The sequence below is a fragment of the Neofelis nebulosa genome, chromosome 11 (assembly GCF_028018385.1).
Source record: "Neofelis nebulosa isolate mNeoNeb1 chromosome 11, mNeoNeb1.pri, whole genome shotgun sequence".
NCBI classification, from domain to species: Eukaryota; Metazoa; Chordata; class Mammalia; order Carnivora; family Felidae; genus Neofelis; species Neofelis nebulosa.
In genome coordinates, this window is record NC_080792.1 from 86,904,558 (window position 1) to 86,929,299 (window position 24,742).

At 48.1% G+C, this 24,742-nt stretch overlaps 1 protein-coding gene across 4 annotated transcripts in view; it reads right to left on the reverse strand.

The window, feature by feature from the left end:
* The window catches only part of CCDC63 (coiled-coil domain containing 63), a 34,387-nt gene extending 9,728 nt beyond the window's left edge, over positions 1-24,659 (reverse strand). For 3 of the 4 annotated variants that reach the window (XM_058691246.1, XM_058691245.1, XM_058691247.1), the window contains exons 1-8: positions 24,473-24,659; positions 22,130-22,222; positions 21,566-21,735; positions 18,536-18,725; positions 12,834-12,953; positions 8,481-8,662; positions 7,515-7,696; positions 5,445-5,665 (exon numbers count right to left, since the gene is read on the reverse strand). In XM_058691246.1, the coding sequence (XP_058547229.1) occupies positions 5,445-5,665; positions 7,515-7,696; positions 8,481-8,662; positions 12,834-12,953; positions 18,536-18,725; positions 21,566-21,735; positions 22,130-22,138 (1,074 nt within the window). In that variant the 5' untranslated portion in view covers positions 22,139-22,222; positions 24,473-24,659. The remainder of the gene's footprint in view (positions 1-5,444; positions 5,666-7,514; positions 7,697-8,480; positions 8,663-12,833; positions 12,954-18,535; positions 18,726-21,565; positions 21,736-22,129; positions 22,223-24,472) is intronic. The other variant, XM_058691244.1, reaches the window with a different exon arrangement.
* Between the last annotated feature and the right edge of the window lie 83 nt (positions 24,660-24,742).

The following is a 24,742-nucleotide window of genomic DNA, read 5'->3' on the forward strand; positions in this document are numbered from 1 at the left end:
CTACTGTAATGGATGTAACGTAAAGGCAGCTCCAGAGCAGAGGTTATCAAACTCCAGCATGAATCAGAATCACCTGGAGGTTCGTGAAAACACAGATTGCTGGGCCCCTCTCCCAGAGGTTCTGGTTCGGTAGGTCTGGGTGGGGCCCAAGACTGTGCATTTCTCGAAAGTTCCCAGGAGCTGCTGCTACTGTTGATCCAGGGACCAGATTCAAGAACCCCTATGTTAGAAGAGTGTGTCTAAATATAAAAGGCTACCCTCTGAATAATTTCATCTCTAGGAATCTGTCCCATGGAAATAGTAGGACATGTGGGCAAAGTGGCTGTTCAAGGTTGTCTGTCAGGTTATTACTCAAGAATGGCCCCCAATTAGGGGCGCCTGGGTGGCTCAGTCGTTCAAGCTATTGACTTCGGCTCAGGTCGTGATCTCACGGTTCGTGGGTTCAAGGCCCTACATCGGGCTCTGTGCTGACAGCTCAGAGCCTGGAGCCTGCTTCGGATTCTGTGTCTCCCTCTCTGTCTGCCCCTCCCCCACTCATGTTCTGTCTCTCTCAAAAATAAATAAACATTAAAAAGGAAAAGAAAAGAATGCCCCCCAGTTAGAGACAACTTAAATGTCTACTGATAGTGGATGAGTTAAATCAAAGATAGTATTCATATCATGGGGGCAATGGGTCTCAAAAATGTTTTTAATATTTTTTTCTAAAAATATGGTTTAAAATGAAGATTCCTGGCCCATTCTCAGAGAATCTAGGTTTGTAAGTATAGGATAGAACTTGGGGATCACATTTTTAAGAAGTTTCTTATGGTTCTACACAGAGATTCCAGGGTCCCCAGAAGCCATTAAAAAGAACACAGAAGATGTTGGAGGGTTCTATGATGAACTTGGGGGGAAAAGTTTTCAAAACAGTGTGAACTGTCTAGAATGATCCTGGTATTGTAAATGGGCATCTTTCCTACCTCAGGACCTTTGCACTTATTGTTTCCTCTGCCTGGAATATTCATCCCCCAGAGATCTACATAGCTTATTCCTGCAAGTCTGCTCAAACTTCACTTCTCAACTTTCCATGCCCTCACTTGGCTCCAGAACCCCCCCTTTACCTGCTGTGCTTCATCTTTTTATCCACACCACTTCTCATTTTCTAATATATCCTATAATTTTTAAAAGTTTATTTAGTTAAAAGAGACAGAGTGTGAGAGGGGAAGGGGCAGAGAGTGAGGGAGACAGGAAGAATGCCAAGCAGGCTCTGCATGGCAGGCCAGTGCACAGAGCCTGAATGGGGCTCGAACACACGAAACCATGGGATCATGACCTGAGCCAAAATCAAGAGTTGGACTCTTTGATCCACCCAGGCGCCCCTACCCTATAATTATTTAGTAGGCTTGTTGTTCATTGTCTGTTTCTCAGCCAGAATAGAAGCTCCATGAGGGCAGAGCCTTTTGTTGTTCTGTTCTCTGTCCCATAACCAGGGTCTAGAATAGTGTCTGGCACATAGTAAGTGCTCAATAAATACTTGCTGAATGAAAAAATAACCAAAAGAACACTTTTTTCAATCAGAATACATGAATCTATATATACTATATAACAATCACTGTTAAGTTTAAAAGCATCACCCCCCAAAAAATAAATCATAAGGAAATAGATCAAAATAGCAACAATGATTGTCTCTCAGGAATGGGATAATGGATGGTTTAAAAAATTCAATCCTTAGGTAGTTTCCAAATTTTCTATAATGAGCAAGCATACCCTTCTCTTATAAGATTTTTAAAATATTAAGCATTTTCTTTAGAAACAAAGTGTTTTCAGGACTTATTCAACAGGAATTTGCAGCTCTGCTAAGCCCCAAAAGGCACACAGTTCTGTAACTTCAAAGAAAAGCTCAGAAGCTACTGTCGTCGTTCACACACCATTCTACAAATGGGGAAACTGAAGCCTAGGCAGATCAGGGACTTGGTCATCCTTCATCAGTCATACTCGCGCCCAGGCCAGAGACAGGCTGTGTATCTTAGAGAGGGGGTACCATCACGGTGAAGGGGAAAGATCGAGGTCAGTTTTGTTCAGTAACCATTTCCTCATCGGTTCAGTTTCCGACTAGCGTCCTCACATCCCTCTGCTATGGTCCGTCCCTGTCATCCTACCGGGCTAGTAAGGTGCTGTCTCCTAGAAAAAAAGAATCAGCGTCCTGCACACTCCCAGGTCCCAAACGGACCATCGTTCCATCCTTCAAACCTCTGCGTTCAAAGACCTTCCATGCAATACTGCAGATGGCCACCTGAGGGCAGCGGCGAAGCGCCTACCCCGGAGGCCGAAAGCTCCAAGGCCCGCAGGGCTGGGCGCAGGCGCAAATCGGACCCAGCGGGTCTCGGTGGATGTTGAGCCCGTGGACGTCAACCTCGCGCGGAAGTGCGGGCCGGAGTCGTCTGATCGGATTTCCCGAGAGAAACCGGAATCCCGATTCCCATGTGGAATATCCCGATTTTCAAATGTTGGCAACTAATAATTTTTAAACTGGGAGGGGGAGGTAGGGGAGACGACGCAAAAGAAGAAAGAAAGTGGGGTTCAATCAGTTACGACCTCTGATCCCGGTGCTCGGGGAAGGGGCGAAGTCAGATGTTAGTGTCCTAATTGTTTTTCACTTACATATTTTTCCTACCTGAACCCTAGTTTGAGCAGAGGTGCCACAAGAAGGTGAAAAGGTCAAGGGTCCAGGCAACCCCTCCAACCACCCCTCCCAACCCCCACCCCCTTCATCCACAACTGCTCCATTTTACCTGTTTTTTTTTTTCTTTCTAAATGTTTGTTGTTTTTTTTTTTAATTTTGAGAGAGAGACAGAGACACAGAGTGCAAGCAAGCAGGGGAGGGGCAGAGAGAGAGAGAGAGAGAGAGAGAGACAGAATCTGAAGCGGTCTCCAGGTTCCAAGCTGTCAGCACAGAACCCGAAGTGGGGCTTGAACTCACAAACTGTGAGATCCTGACCTGAGCCAAAGTCAGACACTCAACCAACTGAGCCACCCAGGCGCCCCTTACCTGTTTGCTATACGGTGTTTCCTCAACCTGGGTTTAAACAAAAATGTTCTGTAGCTTTTTTATTAAAAGTTTGGAAAGTACTGCTCTAGTCCCATTACGTCATTCTACAGATGTGGAGACTGAGGCCCAGAAAGGGCAGGAGTTTGGTCATCTTTCATCAGACACACTCCTCCTAACAGAGACAGGCTGCCGGCTGAAGGAGAAATGGATGGTACCCTCATAAGTGAATGGGAAGGTCCAGGTCAATTACTGTTTGGGAACCATTTCCTGGTGTCTCCCACTGTGTGCAGGGCCATCCCGAGCACTAGGAAAGAAGAGGAAGTATACTCTTGTGCCTGTCCCCTGGAAGATCAGCTTCCAGAAGGGAGACAGAGGGAGACAGGAGACAAGCTCATCTCTCCCACCCCTACCCCCACCACACACACAGAGCTGGACATTCTCCGTTTTCCCCCAAATCCACCTACCTCCCTTCCTGCCCTAAACCCCAGGGGCTCGGCTCTGGGCTCCCTTGTCCCCTGGCTTGGGTTGGGCCCGGACAACAGGACTGGAAAGATGTTGGGGGTACCTGGCAGGTCACTAGCTCGGTTGCATCCCTCCAGGAGAGACACATGGACAGCCTTCTCCCCTGATTCCAGAAAACGGCTCCTTCCCCTTACCTGTTCTGGAGCCCTCTTTTGTTGCTCCTGAACTTACCCTTCGTAATTTCCTTAAGCCATTGTAAATAGCGTCTTAAAAAAAAAACCCACCTCAATTTACCCATTTGGGGCATGCCATATGTTTCCTGTGATAACCCTCACAGATAACACCACCTTCAATTCCATTGTGTTCCTGTGCTATCTGTGGTATTGTCTATCACTATTATTGTATATTAAGAGTTTTCTTTAAATCAGCCCAGTTGTGTTCATTTTATTATGTTTACCCTTATTTCCTTACTGTTACGAGTATTTCTTATCATCCTAAGTACCAATGTGCATTCAATCAAAAGTTCACAAGCTATATTTATCCTAATCCTCATAAAAATTAACTCATCACTAGTAAATTAAAATGTTTTCCCTTGGGGCGCCTGGGTGGCTCAGTTCCCTTGGGGCGCCTCCTCAGTAATGAGGAGGGAAAGGTTAAGCGGCCGACTTTGGCTCAGGTCATGATCTCGCGGTCTGTGATTTCAAGCCCCGCATCCGGCTCTGTGCTGACAGCTCAGAGCCTGGAGCCTGTTTCAGATTCTGTGTCTCCCTGTCTCTGACCCTCCCCTGTTCATGCTCTGTCTCTCTCTGTCTCAAAAATAAATAAAACGTTAAAAAAAAATTAAAAACATAAAATAAAATGTTTTCCCTTATATTCTGGCTACTGGCTACTTACACATAGCCAGTGCACCTGCTCCGTATTTAGGAAACAGTGACATTGCAAACGGAAGTGGCCCGCCTCGTCATACAAACAGCACGGGGACCCCAGAGGGAGGAGTAATGAACTGCCAGAGGTGATGACATTTGTGCAGGGTCAGGACTAATGAGCAGTATTTCATCAGAAGAAAAGCAGGAGTGGGGGGGGGGGGGGCGGGGGCGGGGAGGAAATGGCACCGGGAGGCCTCAGAGGAGGGAAAGGTCTAGGATGGATGAGACTAGGAGCTGCCCAGGGCACCCTGGGGTCGTGAAGAGAGCTGTGCCTGCTGCAGCAGGTTGAAGCCAAATTTTGAAGGGACTGGAGTGTCATACTAAGTTTAGACTCTATCCTGTTCAGACAGTTCCAAAGGCTGTTTATATGTGTTCCCGGGAGTAAGTAGCCCAAGAAGCCAATTGAGTTTGGGAAATGATGGGCTTAACCAAGGTAAAGAGGTTTCTTTACTGCAGGACTCGTCAGAGTCTTCATTATGCTCATGTATATCAAGTGTCTTCAAGATGGTTTGACCATCTCTACTCGGTTCTGTGAAGCTGCTGATTAACAGGAGTCAGCAAGCGTTTAAGGCAGATATTGTGGGCATTGCAGGCCACATATGGTCTGTCTCGTACATACCCTCTTTTTGTTTTTTTCCTTATAACCTTTTAAAGAATGTAAAAACCATTCTTATTAGCTCAGGTCTGTACGAAAACAGACCACAGGCTGTATCTGGCCATGGCTATAGTCTACTGAACCCAGGACTATAGAACATCCCATGGGTTATGTCACTATGGGGGGGGGGGGTGGGGGGGGGTGACAGGACCACACTAAGGACTTTGCATCAGCTGAAGGCAAATACCAACTTCAGAAAGGTTAACATGTAGGGGGGAAAGCCTGGGGGAATACGGTGTTTCCCAAACCGATCAGACCCCGAGGCCCTCTTCTCTATAGAGCAGCTCAAGGTGTGTTTCAAGGAACCCCCTTTGAGAAAGGCCGTTAGGAGAGTGTGTGGGTCCCGGACCTAGGAAAGAAGAGCAGCCCCGACCTGGATCCTCTGGGTCTTCTTGTGCATCGTCTCCATGTCATTGTTGAGCTCCGTGATGTACATGAACCGAGCGAAGTTCTTCTCCTCCTTGGCCAGAAATCCCTCGATGAGCTCATTCAGGTCCCCGTTCTCTGTCAGCTTCAACAGCCGCAGGTGCGCCACCTCGTAGCTCTCAAAACTCTCACCCTTGTTCTTCCTCTTGTACTTCTTTGCCTTGAGGGCTGGGAAGGAAAAGCCGGGAAGTGCGAGGCTGAGAGGAAGCCGCTGGGAGCGATGCCAGGATGCCAGGCGGGGAGAGGGCTCCGTAATGTTGGAGGAGGCTAGGCTTTTCCAGGAGGGGGAGTGCAAGAGCTTCGTGCCCTAGTCGCTTCACAGATACGTGACTGAACATCTACTTATGTGCCAGACGCTGTGCTGGGCTCTGCAGACACACTCCCCTGCCCCGTGGAGCTTCCAGCGCAGGAATCAGACAAGCAGAGAAGGGAAAAGGAGATGTCCACGCAGACAGAAGAAATACAACCATCACCACTGTAGCCCAGGTGATGGAGGAGATTAGTCAGGTGCTATGACGGGGGAGCTGGGTGGCCAGGGAAGTCCTCTGGAGGGAGATGACATTTGAGCAGGATGAAGGTCAAGGGAGCCCCGTCGGCAGAGGGCCCCGGGCAGGCTCAGACCCCGGCAAATTCAAGGAATGAGAACCAAGAAGGTTCTCCAGGCTTCATTCTCTCCAGCCTGATGCCTGCAAAAGCCCCACCTTTCCTGAACCCAGTCTTCTCTCTCTCTCTCTCTCTCTCTCTCTAGGCTCCACACTCAGCACGGAGCCCGCCGTGGGGCTCAATCCCACCTCCCTAGATCATGACCTGGGCCAAAATCAAGAGTCAGACACTTAACCAACTGAGCCACCCAGGCGCCCCAGTCTTGTCTCTTTGGTTTGGCCTCCACATGACAATCACAAGGATCTTTCTAGATCTTCCCAGGCACCTCTGGCCACGTGACTCCTTTACGTGTTATGTTAAAGAGTGAGAGATGGGGTTTCTCAGAAACACACTTTTGACAACATGGTCCCAAATGTAAAGACAGGAAGAGCCAGGAGATGCTGAAGGAACAAAGAACAAATGCAGCTTCCCGGGGGGCTCTCAGAAGAGCTCAGATTTTTTTCCGTCTGTTCAGGAGACAGTGAATACAACGGCCCTGAGACTGTCCTCCTTAGAAAGGGCTCTTCTTGCAAGGGTGTCCCGTGGCTGGCACCTGGGTACCTAAATGGTAACCAGTGCCCTACAGGGATATAAAACTTTGCCCGAATGCTAGGAGGGACTCACTGTGCCTAGGCTGGGCAGATGTTGTGTGGGGTTGACGCTAAACACGGACTTTCCTTCCAGGAGGATGGCATTTTGGTGTGTGCAGGGGTGAGGACACTTACGTCACCAGCCCCCAGTAAGATCTTGGGCACCGAGGCCGTAATGAGCTCCCCTGGCAGACAGCTCTTCACACGTGTTGTCACAGTGAGATGCTGGGGGAATTAAGTACGTCCTGTGTGACTCCCCTAGGAGAGGATCCCGGAAGCTTACACCCGGTTTCCTCCAGACTCTGCCCGGTGCCCCTTTTGTCTTTGCTGGGCGTGCTTTGTGTCTCCACCTCCCAGCCATGCATGTGCCTACACACTCAATCTTTAGAGTCCTCCTAGCAAATCGCCAAACGTGGGGACGGTCCTGGGGACCTAATACCCGAGTCTCCCCCAACAAAACAATGGAAGGAGAACCTCAGAGTAAGGACACGTCCTATGGGTTAGGGTTGGCCAATAAAATACAGGAGCCCCGGTTACATTTGAACTTCAGACAAACAATACATTTTCACAGTATAAATTGTGTCCCAATTGCAGCTAACCTACAAATAATTTTTATTTTATTTAAAAATGTATTCAGTTTATCTAAAGTGTCGATTTAACTAGGCATCTTGTAATTTTATTCGCTAAAGTTGGCATATGCCTACTACAGAAGGACTTGGGCACCCTCAGCTAAGATGGGCAGGGAGGGGGGAGAGAGAGAGAGAGAAAATGCCTGGAGAACGTACCTTCTTCCTTTTTGCTCTGCTCCTCGAACTCCAGACGATCATTCAGCTTGAGGAGCAAGAAGGACTTGAGTTTGGTCTCGTGGGCATAGACACGCTCCAGCTCTCGGATCTCCAGGTTGTACTGAGAAATGTCCTTCTGCTGGCGGTCCTTCATGGCGGCCATTCGAGCCATGGCTTCCAGCCTGAGTGAGGCAGGTACAGGGTCTGAGCGTCTGGAGATTCCTCCCTTCCCCTCCCCTCCCCTCCCCCTACCAGACCAGAGGGACTTTCTGCCAGTGGCCATCACTTCTTTTAATCGTGGAGGTGGCTGGGAGTGGAAGAACAGCCCTCCTTACCTGAATGACAGGAGCTGCTGGCTCCAGACCATCCCCAGGAAGTGAGTTTTCTATCATCATCATCACCACCACCACCATCACCATCATCATCACCATCACCACTTGTCAGTTACTGTGGCCCAGCGAGTCCTTATATACATATATTGTTTATTCCCCCCTACCACCCAAAGTGGTCTTACAATACAGTAATGATGGAGCCAGGATTCAAACCCAGATCCGACTCTAAAACCTGTTCTCTTCACAGCCCAGCTATATGCCTCTTGGCCTGGAGTGGGAGGCAAGGAGATAAGCCGGACTGAGAGGCCCCTAGGACCAGAGGCAGGGCTACCTGGAGGAGGTGGTTCGGCAGAGAAGTCTGAATCTCAGTCCTACCACATCCGACATTTACCTGGCTCTCAGGCAAATGGCATCTCTAAGCCTCTGTATCCTGGTCCGTAAAATAGGGGTAATAACCCCCGGGGGCAGTTGTGAGGGTTGCAGTGATACCCAGAGAACCCGGCATCGTGCTGGGCACACAGTCAGTGCTCAGAGTTATTATGATTCAAGATCCCTCAATGCATAAGCCCAGGGGCAGAGGTGCTCGGCAGGGGCTTAAGAGACATCCCTGCCCCTAGGTCTCCCCCCAGCCCACCTCTGCTCATAGGCCTGGGCAGACTGCTCGATGGCCACATTCATGGTTTTCTTCTGCATCGATAAGCGCCGTAGCAGCTGCTGATACACATTGTGATACGCAACCTTCTCATACCGCAGGTCCTCGATCTCCTTCCGGAGCTTAGCATTGGTGGTCAGCATCTTGTCAAAGTGCACGGTGACCTGGGGGCAGGGCCGTGCTTCAATACTGAGCTCACTCCTGGGGCATGAGACAGCTTCCGAAGACAGCCAGAGGGTGGGAAGGTCTTCCCCCACCTCCCGCCCCAGGCCCACAGCACTGCATGGGAGTGCTGGGTGGGAGACTTGGGCTGGCCACCAGCGGGCTAAGTGGTCTTAGGTAAGTCCCCCCACCCCCCCGGATTTTAAATTTCTCAACTACCTTTATCCCTAACTTCCAGTTTTTTCAACGTTTTTTTTTGTTTTTTTTTTTTTTTATTTATTTTTGGGACAGAGAGAGACAGAGCATGAACGGGGGAGGGGCAGAGAGAGAGGGAGACACAGAATCGGAAACAGGCTCCAGGCTCCGAGCCGTCAGCCCAGAGCCTGACGCGGGGCTCGAACTCACGGACCGCGAGATCGTGACCTGGCTGAAGTCGGACGCTTAACCGACTGCGCCACCCAGGCGCCCCCCTAACTTCCAGTTTTTAGCAAGGGCAGGGGAGAGGGGAAAAGGTAAATAACGCCATGAGGAAACAAGCAGCCGAATCCAGAAGGTAGAACTTTCTAGAAGACAGCTGACCCAGACTCTTCAACAAGTTGGTGGCTGGAAAGAGTTGGGATGGGGCTTTTGTAGAGCAGCGTTTCTCAAACTTGGCACTGTTTGGGCCTGGATGATTCTCTGTGGTGGAGAGCTGTCCTGTGCTTTATGCTGTTAAAGAAACATCCCTGGTCTCTACCCACTAAATGCCAATAACACAGGAGTGTCTGGGTGGATCAATCAGTTGAACGTCCAACTTCAGCTCAGGTCATGATCTCAAGGTTTGTGAGTTCAAGTCCCACATCGGGTTCTGTGCTGACAGCTTGGAACCTGAAGCCTGCTTCAGATTCTGTGTCTCCCTCTCTCTCTGCCCCTCCTCTCTCTCTCTCTCTCAAAAATAAACGTTAAAAAAAATAATAATAAAAATAAATGCCAGTAGCACAGCCCCGACCCAGTTGTGACAATCAAAAATGTCTCTTTTTAGAGACAATGTCCCTTTGGGGGCAAAATCATTTCTGCTTGAGATCCATTGTTGTCGATTAAAGAAATTTAAGAGACCTATTAGGTGAAACTTGACAGTCTCCAACTTTAAAAGACGTTTTGGAGCCAGACAGAGAAGTTTTTAATGTGGGCAATATTAAGGAAATAGTATTAATTTTGTAAGGTGTGATAATGGTTTTGTGGCTATGAAAGAAAATGTTTGATTTTTAAAGATGATTGATTTCAGAGATGGAGGTATTTGGGGTGAAATGTCATCATGTCTGTAATTTACCTTAAAATACTTCAGGGAAAAGAAGGGTGAAACAGAATAGTAAAATGTTAACAATTACTAAATCTAAGTGATAGGTATGTGGGTGTTCATTATTTGATTCCCTCAACTTTTCTGTACATCTTAATAAATTTATCTTTTTTTTTTAATTTTTTTTTCAACGTTTTTTATTTATTTTTGGGACAGAGAGAGACAGAGCATGAACGGGGGAGGGGCAGAGAGAGAGGGAGACACAGAATCGGAAACAGGCTCCAGGCTCCGAGCCATCAGCCCAGAGCCCGACATGGGGCTCGAACTCACGGACCGCGAGATCGTGACCTGGCTGAAGTCGGATGCTTAACCGACTGCGCCACCCAGGCGCCCCAATAAATTTATCTTAATAAAAAAATTTTTATGAGCAGTGCTCCCATAGACACTGAAAAGGAACAATTGCAGAAAATAGTCCTAATCATAAGAAAGTAGATTCGATCAGAGGTTTTCAAGGCATATTTGGAGAAACCTTAGGCTTCCACAGGGCTGAGATGGGGTACGGCAAGTGAGGCCACCAGGATGCAAAATTTAAGGAGGTACTCATTTTCTGGTGTCAACCCTGCATTTCCATGAGTGCTTTCTTAAATTCTGCACTCTGGGCTCTTTACTTGCCTCACCCTAGTCCTGGCCCTGGGCTCCTCTGTAGGATATGTCAGTAGCCACCACACAAGGGAAGGGAATCCAGGAACAGAATCATCCTTATTCTCTCAATATCTTCCACTTACCCTTAAGAAGGTACCACTTATCAGTCATTTGCACTGTAGTGTGAATTCTACTCCAGGACTGTTGCCATGCTACCCATCCACTGATTGTGGGATAAAAATGGGGAAGACTCTCACGCCCCATTGAGTAAATAGAGGAGTCTTTAAGGTCATGGAATATTTGGGGACCCTGAAATAACCTTTAGAGTTGGTTACCTAATCTACTAAAAGGCACACCCAGAACTGATCAGGGAAGAAAGGAAAGGGGACCATTTTGAGATGCAAAAGAGCAAACCTCTCAGAAATAAAATAGGGGACATACGACAGACGTTACAGAAATAAAAAGAATTATAAGGCAATATACTGGGAACAATTGTATACCAACAAATTAAGATAACTTAGATGAAATGGACAAATTCCTAGAAAGAAACAAACTAATGAATTGATTCAGGAAGAAACAGAAAACCTGAATAGATCTATAAACAAAAAAGTAGACCTCTATCATGCATACCTTTATTCATTCATTTAATCAACAGATGTTTGCTAAGTACCTACTCTAAGCCTCACACTGTGTCAGGCATTAATGATTCTTAACCAGGGGAATCATTAACCTTAACCTTGATTCTTAACCTTTGGTTTCACTGGGGTTTTCAGTAAGAGTTTCACTGGGAGTTATAATAACAGTGCAGATGCCTGGGTCTAAGCCTTAAAGGTTCTGACTCAGAACCAGTGAATCTGGAGGGGACCCAGGAATCTGCATGTTAACACAAATCCTAGGCATTCTGAGACATGGGTACAAATCACTGTGCATGGATATTAAAAAGACACTGCCCTGTCTTCAGTCCACTTTCAGGTTACCGGGGCAGACAGAGGTCATATCCAATTACCTTCAAACATGCCCGGCTAAAGCTTGATGGTCAGAGTTTGGGGGAAGCTAAGAGCTTTGCATAATGAGGCACTGACAGGCTTCCTTCCAAATCAATTCACTTTCCCTCTCTCCTGGCTCATTTTGTGAGAACTGTAATTTCACAAGTCAGACTGAAATGTGTTTGTACCTGCCCAGCATTGCTTCTTTCTTTCTTTTTGCTTTTCCAGGAGAACCATTTCTCCCTAGCTCTCAGTCCACACTGTTGGATAGGGCCGCCGTCCCTTGACTTCGGGTGGGGGCTGTGGGAGTGGGGGGAGTGATACAGGCGTAGTTATGTGACTCAAGTCCATGTATTTCGTTCTTTTGACCACCATGATTGGTTTAGGGATGGGCGCTTGACTCAGGATGGCCCAATGGGAGCCCTCCCTGCGACTTACGATTGAATTCTTAGGAAAGAGATTGTCTTTTTCTGTTGGTGTTTGTTCACATTGGGGGGCTGCCCAAGAATGTAGTCATCTCTATGCAAAGGAGAGATGGACAGAGAAAGTATCCTCAAGACATGTTTGGGGCATCTGGATTCAGCTATTCCTGAAGGCCCCACTTTTGCCCCTGAAATTTTAGTTCCATGACCAATCCTTTCTCTTTTTTTTTTTTTTTTTTTTTTTTTTTTTGCTTAAGCCAGTTTGCAATTTAGAAAATCCTGCTTAACGCAAAACTCACTATAAACTGAAAGCGATCAGGAAATACTGCTTTTCTCTTTATCTGGTTATGCACGTCTGTGCTGAATATTTCCTAGAGACAACATCAACAACGACCAAAAAGTACCAGGTCTCACAGAGGTGTGAACAGATTGCGATGGGAGGGAAGGTCTAACTAATTCTGCTTGCTGAGGGCTAATATTTGAGCTGCTTCTTGAGAATGAGCAAGAGTTTTTAAGTGACTAAGAACAGGTATCCCGGGAGGGGTGGGAGATGGGGATAGTGGGGGGGAGGTGGGCAGCAGCATGGTACATAAAACGCAGAGAGCAAGAAAGAGAAAGGCACCTTGGGTAACAGTGTGTCAACTAGTGGATGGAACAGAGTGGATAGAGCAGGGTGGATGGTAAGTCTAAAAGGCTGCCTGGCTTGTATGAACCCTATTATTTAACCTTCTTCTGAGTCAACCAACAAGATGGATATGTTCTGCTAAAGGTACCATGGGGATCATTCTCTGCTCTGAGCAAAGGGAAGGCAGAGCGGTTTGCAAAGCTGCAGAGAACACGTACGTACGAGATTCAAACGGGTTTCCAAAACGTGGATCTGTTTTTGCAGTTTCCGGGGGTCATTGGCTTTCTGTATCTTGGCGAAGATCTGTTTTTGGTTTATAATTTTTTTTTCCATCTGAGCAATCTGGAAAAAAAAAAGGAGAGAGAGAGAACCCCCCCCCCCAACTGTGTTAAATTAATATCTATATGGGTACAGATTCAACAGTTCATTAACTTAAGTGTGCTAAAATAAAAACTCTAATGTTCTTTCCTTTCCTACGAAAGGATTTTTTTATTTCTCTCTCGAATGCATGCTCAACGCAACTTAATCTTAGCCAGTTTGGGGTAAAATGAGGCGATTTAGAGTTTTTGCTTTTACCTGTGCATGTACATTTCACTCACCTTTTGGTGCAAGCTTCTTTTGGTAGGTACCATGTCACCTGTGGCCAAAAGCATCGCTAACACACCGTGCGCTTTATGCACTGGGATCATTGATTCTGACTTCAGAGAAGGGCCATACACCCTTGCCATGGCTGGCAGGAGAGAATTTTGGTGTTTCTCTCTACGCTTGCAGCTCCAGCCAAGTTCTCCAGACCCAAGCATACCCCCCACCTCCACCCCCGCCGTCACCTTCCCACAGAGATCATCCTGTAGTTTCTCATACAAGCGACAGCGGGTCATGTCATTTCCTCACACCACTAGCAACGTGCATAACCAACCTGACATACAGCTTTAACCCAACCCAGGCAGAGATCCAAATTGCCTCCCAAAAGTTAGCCCCATCTGGAAGCAGCTGGCTAGTGCTAAATCCTAGCAGGTTCTACACAAGTTTATGGAACTATTATCTGAAGACAAGTGAGTGCCGGGTCCTAATGTGTCAGAGGTACTTTATCTTCTTAGGGTTTGGACTGAGACTAAGCTCTGAGACTTTTTTTTTTTTTTGGAACCCTGCTGGGTGAAGGGTCAGGGCACTGTCATTTAAAGCAATTTTTTTTATGTTCTTTTCTGTCTGGAGGTAGTAACTTGAATTCACTATCTGAAGCCCAGCTCCTGTCTGGAAATTGAGACGTTCCAGATGAGAGACGTTAAGTGCTTGGTGTAATGAAATATAAATTTTGTCAGCTACATGGAGGCTGGCTTCCAGCTGGGAGCAAGGCGCCCCTGTGCTGAGCTTGGGCTGATGAATTCTGGGAGCAGTCGCATCCGGGGTTCTATGTTAGTGTCCCTGAGATGGTGGTTTCCTTTGGTTATTGCCAAATCTTCGGGAAGTCTATACAGCGCAGTTTCAGTCATGACCATGGAACATTGAGAGAAAAATCTATACTAGAGGTTGCAAACTATGCCCAAGCAGGTGGCATAAAAGGGTAAAGTGGGCCCACTATAAGACCGTCCAGGACGGTGGAGAATATACAAAACGGGAGCACATACTCCCTGCCTTAAGAGGCAGCAGCTCGTATCATGCAACTACAAATTATAGAAAATGCAACTAAACAATGGCTCAAACAAATTATGGTTTATCTTCCTCTCCATAAACGTGCCAGGTTAAGTTCAGTAACTCAAGGAACTAAACACAAGATCTCTGTAGTTCACCTGGCCTTTCCCTGATGGTCAAAAAATGGCTGCCACTGCACCAGCTTTCACAGTCATATTCCAGGCAGGAAGGTAGAAGAAGCAACATGGATAAATGGCTAGGACCTACATCTAGGAAGCAAAACTTTCTAGACACCCCCCAACAGACTTCCCCTCAAATTTCATCGCCCACCTTTAGCTGCAAGGGAAGATGAGAAACATAGCTCTTTAGGAATCTGTTAGAGAGGAAGAAATAGAGAGTGGGTAAACAGCTGTGGTGTCACCACAACACTATTTAGTTGCAGCTGTCCCACGGAAATTCAGGGTCAATGTTACCCAATCTTTCCATCTTTTTTCTTTTTTTGAAGAAAAGTCAGATACCCAAATTTTTTACATGAAATCTCTCAATTTTAACAAGTCAACTAATTAAAATAAATTTTAAACAATCGTCAGACTTAATCTGTCCTGAAGACCACCAATTTGGTCTACACCCACATTTAATCTTGAAGGAACCACAGTGTGCCCATGAAAGATGGTTTCAGGCAGTGAGAGATACCAAGCAAAGGACAGAAGAATGTTCCAGAGCCAGGCAGCTGGAAGAGGTATGAACAGCCAGAACTGTAATGGATGCGGTGGGTTGTTGGCCCCCAAAACCCATCTCACCCCAGAAGGCTGATCCAAGCCAACCATGGTAATGCTGTCCCCTCTGCTTACGATTTATTCATTCAAGGTTGGACAGGACTAAACCAGTTAGGGCCTACGAATTAGGCAGGCTGATTGCTAGGGAAGCCTTTGGAGAAAGTTTCCTCATTTCCTAAAACAGTCATAGGAAGAGATAGTCTGTCTTCTTTGCAAAAATCGTTCTTTTCTGGAGGGCCATAAACAGACCAGGTTGGGCTCTCACACCACAGTTTACTGCCCCCTGGTCTAGCCCCCAACCAATTACAGAAATTTCATTTCCCTTTGCCAGTGATTGGCCTAGAAGTAGGTATATGCCCTGGCCAATGAGGGAAAATCAGCTGGAGAGTTTCTGTGAACTATTCTCTCCCTCATAAGTGAGAATATCGTGTAAGAACAAGTCCCCCTATCCTTTCTTCATATGTTTGAATGGGATTCTGTGAGAAGCTATACCACCTATGCTTTGGCAGCCATCTTGTGACCATGAGGCGAGGGCCAACCAAGAGGATCAGAGAGAAAAAGACCAACCCATCATTGTAGAGCTACTAACCCGTCTCTGGGACAATCTTCTTCCAGACAGACATCGTATTATGTGAGAAAAACAAACTTCCATAGCCCAACACATTCCCACTGGTACATCAAGCAAGATGACAGCTCAGATGACGAGGCATCAAGGGAACCGCCAGGTTGCCCACAAACTCGTAAGGCACGTGAACGCTGTTTATGATTCAATCACAGTAGCCAGGCTTTGGTTCAAGTCAGACCCCCGTCTACTTTCTTCTCTCTTATGCTGTGCACAGGCAGCTCCCTCAACACAGAGCCCCACTAACTCACCTACGAAGTGAAACAAACGACTCGTAATATATGGGAGGGCAGCATCTCCGGGGCAAAGCGCGGCCTGCACCCAAGGGATGCCCGCCCCTGCCTGAGTTCACCGGGGGACCTCAGGTTCTAGCTCCTTGTCAAAGGATGCTGTGGTGTCAGCACTCTGCCCAGTGACTCTTGTCATTAAACTCAGCCTCCTGTTCCCTTTGGCATCTCTCTGTCGGACGTTGCTTTTGTGACGCCGAGAGTAATTAGGCCTCTGCCCAACGAGAGACACATCCAAGGCTGCACCGCCAGAGGAATGCGTTGCCTACGCAAGGTGCTCTCTCCAGCACGAAGGCATAGGCTTATTTGCTTTTTGAGGCCAGGCAGGGCCTGGTGAGGTCCCTGCCTCCACTGACCTCTTGCAAGGAGGAAGCTCTGGGCATAGCAGCAGGGGATTCTGGGACCCGCCCTCCCTGGGATGGAGCTGGGCAAAAAGGGCTTTTGTACAGGGCGGTGAGCCCCATGTTCTTTTGCGGATTCCAAAGCAGGCTGCCTTTTCCTACTATTTCTGAGGACCCATGTCCCCATCTTTTCTTCACTGCTATTGCCTCCTTTCTCATCCACAAATTCATTCATTCATTCCTCAATGATTCTTAGACGCCCTCTCTGTGCCAGACAACAGGGGGATGTTGGTGACCAAGACGGTATCATGGCCCCTGGCCTCAACACAAACCTATAATCTAGGACTAGAAACAAGCTATGAAGCATAATTAGTCCTAGGAAAAGGGAGATGTAAGGCATTTTGGGCACGTCCAGTGGGAGCATCTGGCAGGGAAATGAAGGGACAAGTATCCCAAATGCAGAAATAGCATTTGGGCTGAGGCCTAAAGGATGAATAGGAGCTCCCCAAGCACAGAAGATGGAAGGGCAATCCGGGCAGAGGGAAGGGCATGTGCAAAGGCCTGCACGGGAGAGACAGCACTGTAGGTTTATGGAGGCGGCCAGTGTGGATGGAACACGGAGGGGGGAGCGGGAGGGAAGGTGGAAGGGGCAGGAGGGACACAGGGCAGCCGAGAACAACAGGAAATTACTGAAGGATTTGCAAGCAGAGGAAAGATGTAATGAGATTTCCAGATTCTTTCAGTCAGTAAATATTTATTGAGGGCCTACTATGTGCCAGGCACTGGCACACGCGTGGGATGTACCGAGGGGAACAAAACAGACATGGTCCTTGCCCTCCTGCAGGTGACACGTTATAGGGACAGATGACACCTGTGTTAAGCCATAATTACCACTATGAGAAGTGCTATCAAGGGGGGACCATGGGATGTCATGAAAGGGGCCGAGGGGGTGTTCTGGGATCTTCTGTTTGACTGCTGAGGTTCACTCTCCACTCTGTGCCCCCCACCCTGCTCTGTGCCCCAGGAAGCTGACCTGGAAGGAGTCCACAATGGCCTCCTTGCACTGGGGGTCCATGGGTGAGAAGAGAGAGGTTGGGGTATTTGTTCCCCCTGGCATGCTCCCTGTGTTCAGGTTCCGGGGTGTGCCCCCTGCCCACTGTGGCTAACCCTACAGTGCTTCAATGTCCCTACTCTGTGCTCACGCCCTTGTAAACAGTGCCTCATAAAACTCTTCTCAAAGTACCTTACTGAGCATACTATTTGTTTTTGGCCAGGAACCTAATTAATGCAAGGGGGATATGCTTTAAATAGGAGAGAGGACATAGAAAAGGCCTCCCTTTAGGGCACCTTTTGGGATGAGCACTGGGTGTTGTATGGAAACCAATTTGACAATAAATTTCTTATATAGGCCTCCCTTTAAAAGTCACATTTGAGCTGAGACATAAAAGACAGACAGTGGGGATCAGGGGAACGCGTGCAAAGGCCCTGAGGTCAGACCAGTTTTCACATATTTGGAAGGGGGAAGTCTTCTGCAGCTGGGTGAGATGAGTGAAGGAAGGAATGACGTGGGATGAGAACAGAGGGGCCTCTCAAGCCATAGGAAGAGATATAACCATTAACATTGTCCAACAAATGTCTCTAGCTCTTTGCCTTCTGGGTACATAAACTTCTTCGACCCTTTTGTGGATGGGTAGAGTTGACTGTTTGGGGATGGGCATTTGGGGTATATATGGATTTGACTATTTTGAGCCTATGGGTCATAAGCAGGAGCAACGTATTGCTTCCAGGCTGCAGCTTTCAATTGCCAGTGTGAGACTTTCCAGAACTTTTTTTCTCTGCCACAACACCTGGCAATATTCAAGACGGTGGATACCCCATCGGCCTGGTCCCAGGATGAGAAGATAGAAGAGCCCCTGGCCAATCCATGATAGACATAGCAGGAACGAAGAAGAAGAAACCTTTATTGCTCAAAACACTGAGTTGTGGGGGGAGGGGTGTTACTGCGGTGTAACCTACCCTCTCCTGACCAACACAGCGCGTGGTGGAGAATTGACTCTAAGGGTAGTGGGGAGGCGCTGGGGAGCACAGCGGAGTTATGGTCTGGTAGCACTGGGAGAGTAGGGGTCCCAAGGTGGTGGAGTGACCACAGTCACCTTTAGACTATGGGGGGGGTGGTCAGATATGGCCTAAGGCATGGTGGGTATTCCCGCGCCCCCCACCCCCGCCCTTGCTCCTCGCTCCGGTTAACCCCCTACGAGAAAGACCACACCTTCTGATCCAGTTCTGCGAACAGCACCTTCTGTGATTTAATCAGGGCCTCGTAGTCCTCCTTGGTCTGCAGCAGGAAACACAGCTCCGTGTAGTTTCTCTCATTCAGTTCCAAGTTCTTCGAGGACTTGATGAGACCCAGAAGCAGAGTGATCTCCTCCTGCTCCCTCTGCAGGGTCTTGATTTCCTTGCTGTTGGGAAAGCAGCACGTGGTTGACTCTGAACCCTGCCCGGGTGCCCCAGGCTCCTTAGCGCTGCAGGAGCCTCGGAGAGGTACTTCCCGCCCCTGCAAGTGGCAGGGGCTTGTCAGGGTCTGGGGTCCAGGGCTAGAACTCTGACCGCCCGCCGCCCAGTTCACCGCACCTTCCATGGCTCCGCCCCTCTCTAGCGGGCCTTTGCTTGCTAGGGAACAACTTGCAGCTGTGCCTGTCAACACCTAAGTTCTAGGACCAGGTCCTCTTTTGCCAGCAGCTCATGGGCATCTGTCTGATCTTGCCGACTTTCTTTCCGGACTTTGCAGCCAATGATCTCTGGTCACGAGAGGCAAGCCCATCAGCCAGGCATTTTCAATTTCGCCTCAACACAGAGATGCTCAGTAACCTCCAACCTCCCCCACTGTCTCTATGCGGGGTGCTAATGTTTATTAAATGACTGACGTGAGTCTCTCTCTCTCTCTCTCTCTCTCTCTCTCTCTCTCGCGCGCGCGCGCGCTTTCTCCTTCCCCTCTGGAGAAGAGAGGGGTAAGTGTGTGGGCAAACAGGGATTTTGAAAAGAAAAGGCTCGCGCGACTACTCAACAACTCAATGACTGGAAACGGCACAGAGGCTGTTTCTGGCAAAGTCGAGGCACCGACACCTGCTGCACAGTGCGGTTTGCAGACCCGCTGCCTGCATAGCCTTTGGAAGCTTGGAGAAATGCAGAGGCTCAGGCCCTAACTCAGGACCTATTGAATCAGAATCTGCTCTGTAACAAGATCCTCAAGTGACTCATGCACATTAAAGTTTTGGAAGCATTGTTTTAGAACAGCAAAATGTTCTGGGGGGGGGGGGGTCTGCAAACATTTTTCTTTAAAGGGCCAAAAAGTAAATATTTTAGGATCCGCAGGCCCAGATGGTCTCTATTGCAACGATTCAACAAAGTAACCATAGGAGACGCATAAACAAATAGGCGTGGCCATGCTCCAATAAAACCTTATTTACAAAAACAGGCAGCGGGCCAGACTTGGCCCAGGGGTCACGGCTCGCCGAGCCCTGTTTTAAAGCAACACTCCAATAGAATTTCTGTAATGATGGAACTGTTGTCTATCTGCACTGTCCCATAGAATCCACCAGCCACGTAGGCTGTGGAGGGCAAAGGAAGAACTTAACTTTAAATGGTATTCCACCAATTATAAATGTAAATAGCCACCTGTGGGAATGCACCCCTAATTCTAGAGCAGCTTGTCTTCTAAACCTGGTAGCTGGGACCTTTCTCCCCATCTTAAGCTCCTCTTGGCAGGGGGTCTTTGTCAAGGTGGAGAGAAAAACTGAACAGGGTCCACCAGAGTGAGGAATTCAGAGGGCTCAGCAAAAGCAAAAGGAAGGTTTGTCTGTCTTATCAGCAGGACTGGGGCGGGAGTGAGGCGTCCCTAAATTTAAGGAGGCTTTCACTCTGAAGGTGGTATAGGTGTAGGAGAAGGACTGGAAAAAGCACTTCCTTAAATATTGCACCCTGGGCACCTCACTCAGCTCATCTCAGTTCTGGCCCCTATTTATAGGTGTTTCACTTGAAGAATCTAAGATCTCCACTTTTCCACTCCTGCCCCTTTAGGTCCGTCACAGTGAAAAGTGGGATGAAGGTGGTGGTGTGAAGGGTAAGATTCCAGAAAAACTGTCAGAGACCCACCAGGAAGGAGGCATTTCCTGATGCCCGCCAGCGGTAAGCTGTGAATCAGGGCTGCCAAGCACAGATGTGCAGGTTGTGGACTGCACAGCCCGAGAGAGAACCATCTGCTTGAAAAACAATCATTGATTTCTTGACTTAGTACCCTTTCCTGGGAGATGCTTCATCTTGTTCTAACAAAATCCCTATGTGATGATGGTGTTTCCAAGAGATGGCAGTAAAGTGTCTTGAGAAAGGGCGTCTTTTTCTAATTCACAGGAAGATCCCAAACGGACTAGCGGTAGCTCTGTGTGAGTTGAATCCATAGGAGATGGAAAGAGCTCCTTTTCCCCTACCCTCTGAACTTCACACGTCATCTAACAGTAAGATTTTCTTTCTAATAATGGGCAAGTTTCTGCCTGTATAAATGTTAAGGATGTAGCTAAGGAATTACATTCCCTTGAAGGGAATCTAAGGATATTTGCTTATTCAACCCCAGGGAACGCCTTTCTATTGTCTAAAGAAGCTATCAACATCATAATTTCTAGGACAATCCAATTTCAAATATTTGATCTTGCAGACTCCATTAAGGATGCACAAGCAGGAAATATATTTTGGGATAGACACAGCCTGATGATTTCCTCTCCTCGGGGAACTCCCCCACCTCTATTGCTAGAACCATGGGAGTGACAATAGCCATTTTGTGCCCTATGGAGCTGTCCCTCCCCCGGGCACAGCTGATTGGACCAGAAGTAGACACCTGACCCAAACGAAGCCAATCAGATTCCCTCTTTCCTGGGACTTTGGGATTCACTACAGTCTGTGTGGTCCTTGGTAGCTCAGGAGTTGGGGCAGCCATCTCCCACCGGCCAGGGCTGAGATCCAGATAGGGAAGAACGAAACCCACGTGCACAAAGAAACAGGAACCAGAAATAGTTTTTCATTTGGGTCCTTCCCTGAGGCATGGTTGTCCTGCCCCCCTTGGAGTCCCTGTGACACCCTAATTCTGAGAATAAATTCTCCCTCCTACTGAAGCTGTCCCACCTAAGTACCCAGATTGGGCTCAGAATCGGCTTCCTGCCCAGAGGCCACATGAGAAAGTAAATCCCATGAAACCAAATCCAAAATTTTCTCCAAGCTCGCTCAGTACAAAGCTCTGACCATCACTTACTGCTGGTTCGAGATCTTCTGCTGGGAGCAGAAGTTGAAGGACTTGCGACTTTCCACCATCTTCCTGAATTGCTGCTTCAGCTTCCGAAGCTCAGCCTCAGCCAGCTGTTCTTTGACCTTCTCTGAAGGTTCCTTGAGAACTTCGGAGCGTTTTCTCCTGTGCTTCTTTGACTGGGTGAGATGGGGAGAGGCATTGACCAACGGGTTGGGTGACCAGAGAAGCCTACATTTCAGCCCAAGGGCAGAGGGCAGAGGGTGTCTGGGGGCAGGGCTAGAGGTGGGAGACTGGCCTTGGGTGATGTCAACTGCTTATCTGTTACAGGGAAAACCCCCTCTGGGTTGCCAGGGTAGAGAGGAGGCTGGGCCTCATTATTGCATACTGAAGAGGCCGCCTTGCTGTGTGACCTTGGGTGAATCACTTAACGTCTCTGAGCCTCCAGTCTCTCATCTATAAAATGGGTGCATATAGATTTGTGGTTAGGATTCGATGAGCTAATACATGTATAGTGGCGAGCACAGTGCCTGACCCACAGCAAGCGCTCCATACACAGGAGCCAATACCTACCATCGGCATTTTGAAGGAATTGTGCGCTCCCTATGCTCAGACACCAGGAAGGTCAAAGCCGGCGAGCGCTCCTTTCTCTGTCTCTGCAGTGCCCTGTCCACAGTGGCAAGGGGAAGAGAATGTGTGAGCCTCCCTGCTGGCGATTAAGGACCCGGCGGGCACCTCCTCCCTTCCCCACCCGCTGCAGTCCCTTCCTCCTCCCACCACTTGGCACGTGTGGAGGACACGGCAGATGGCTGCCCGGGTGTGAGAAGAGCCTTCTTCTTCTTCTTCTTTTTTTTTTTTTAATACACAGTGTTTGCCTGAAACCTGTTCCTCTCACAATTTATTATTAGGAGCCAGGCAGACGGTTCTGGCGAGCCGGTTACCCTCCTGCTCCTTGTGTTCCCAAAGAAGAGGGGGCAAATGGCATCAGGGCAATGTGTCCTCTGATGGGGTTAAAATGCAATTAGCCCAACTTCAGCTTTAGTTAAGGACAGAACACACACACACACACACACACACACACACACACCTGCCTTTTAAAGCAGGAGCCATTGGGGTGTGCCTAGGTGGCTTAGTTAAGCATCTAACTCTAGATTTGACTCTTTTTTTTTTTTTTTAATGTTTGTTTACTTTTGAGAGAGAGAGGCACAGAGGGCGAGCAGGGGAGGGGCAGAGAGAGAGGGAGACACAGAATCTGAAGCAGGCTCCAGGCTCTGAGCTGTCAGCACAGAGCCCAGTGTGGGGCTTGAACCCACAAACCGTGGGATCATGACCTGAGTTGAAGTCAGCCGCTTATGACTGAGGCACCCAGGCACACCTTGATTTGACTCTTGATTTTGGCTCAGGTCTTGATCTCATGGTTCGTGAGATTTAGCCCCACATCAGGCTCTGTGCTGACAGTGCAGAGTCTGCTCGGGATTCTCTCCCTCTCTCTCTGCTCCTCCCCCACTGGTTCTCTCTCTCTCTCTCTCTCTCTCTCTCAAAATAAATAAATAAACATTTTTTAAAAATTATTTTAAAAAATTTTAAAAAGCAGCAGCCAGTAGTACAAGAGGCATTTTTATCAAGTCATAACTTCAACCTCATCTGGCCCATGTATTCAGAGGAGGGGACGACAATGTTAACCCCACAAGCCCTGGAGGCCTGTGAGATCTTCCGCACCCCAACTCCCAGACTTCAAGGGCTGGATTCCTAAAGCAGAAACTTCTGGCTTTGCCACCCATTGAGGGGTCCTCCAGTCCAGTGGTTTAAAGTCCAGTGATAGGTTGTCCCAATCATCAAATCTCAACAAAAATTCCTCCTCATCCACTTATTAGCCTTGGGTTGGTAAGCAGTAAGGCACCTAGCAGTGAGCCTGGCACATAATAAGTGCTCAGTAAACGGGCTGGTATGATATGATATGCTATGGATTGTTTCATACGTGAAGGTCCAGTGTAATAACTGTTTATGAGGGCTTGAGGAGTGTGTGGCATTCCTCTGTCTCCTGGTAACAATACCCTGGTTTGCTTGGGGAAGCTGCCCATTCCTTCACTCCTGGTCAGTTTTTGCTCCCTGGGGCTGACCCCACCCCACCCCATCAGATTGGGCCATATGACTCTGGAAGGGCCAATCAGAGTGCCGGATCCCTGGTCAATCTGCATAATCCCACCCTTCCTGGCCTGAGTGATCATTTCAGGGATGGGAACGACCTTGGCTGGTCCCAGCAGAGTGAATAGTGGGGTTTAAGATCGGACATTCAGGAAGAGAGCAACCTGGTTTCCTGCTGCTTTGGATCCTATGTAAATGAGGTAGGAGGGGCTGGCAGCCTTCTTGCCCCTGCAGGGAGCCTGAGAATAAAGCTAACACGGGGAAGACAAAATGGTGAGAGATTGAAACTTGGAGACATCATCCAAACCCCAGGAATTAGGCAAGCCTGAAGATACCTCTGGGTCAGGTCCAATTACATGAACTAACATATTCTCCTAAAACAATCTGAGAGGACAGGCTCTGGGCTGATGGCTCGGAGCCTGGAGCCTGTTTCCGATTCTGTGTCTTCCTCTCTCTCTGCCCCTCCCCCGTTCATGCTCTGTCTCTCTCTGTCCCAAAAATAAATAAAAAATGTTAAAAAAAAAAAAAAAAAAAAAAACAATCTGAGAGGAGTTTTCAATCACTTGTAACCAAAATGTGTTCTCATGCCTGAAGTGCTTAGATCCATTTAGCACACGGACTAAGCCCCTACCGTGTGCTACACATTTAGGGAATCCAGTGGCAAGTCAGCCTTCAAGGCGCTATGAATTCTGTCCAGGGTAAAACAGTGCAAAAGACTCCACAAAGGAGGTGAGTTTTAATTTGGGTTTTGAAGGATGAATAGGAGCTCACCAAGCAGAGAAGAAAAGTGAGGAAGGAATTCTGGGTAGAGAGAACTGCCTGAGCAAAGGCCGAGAGGCAAGTGGATAAAAAGAGTATTCAGAGAATGCTGTGTCATCCAGTCCAGGGCGCAGCATCCAGTGGGAAGTGACTGGCAAGGAAGTCTGGAAAAGCCAGGATGTTCCTTAAAAGAAGGATGGAATAAGACCAGTGTGTAAGAGAGCTCAAGTTGGGGTAAAAGCTGTAGCGGGATTTACCTGACTGATGACGTTTAGCCAAAGG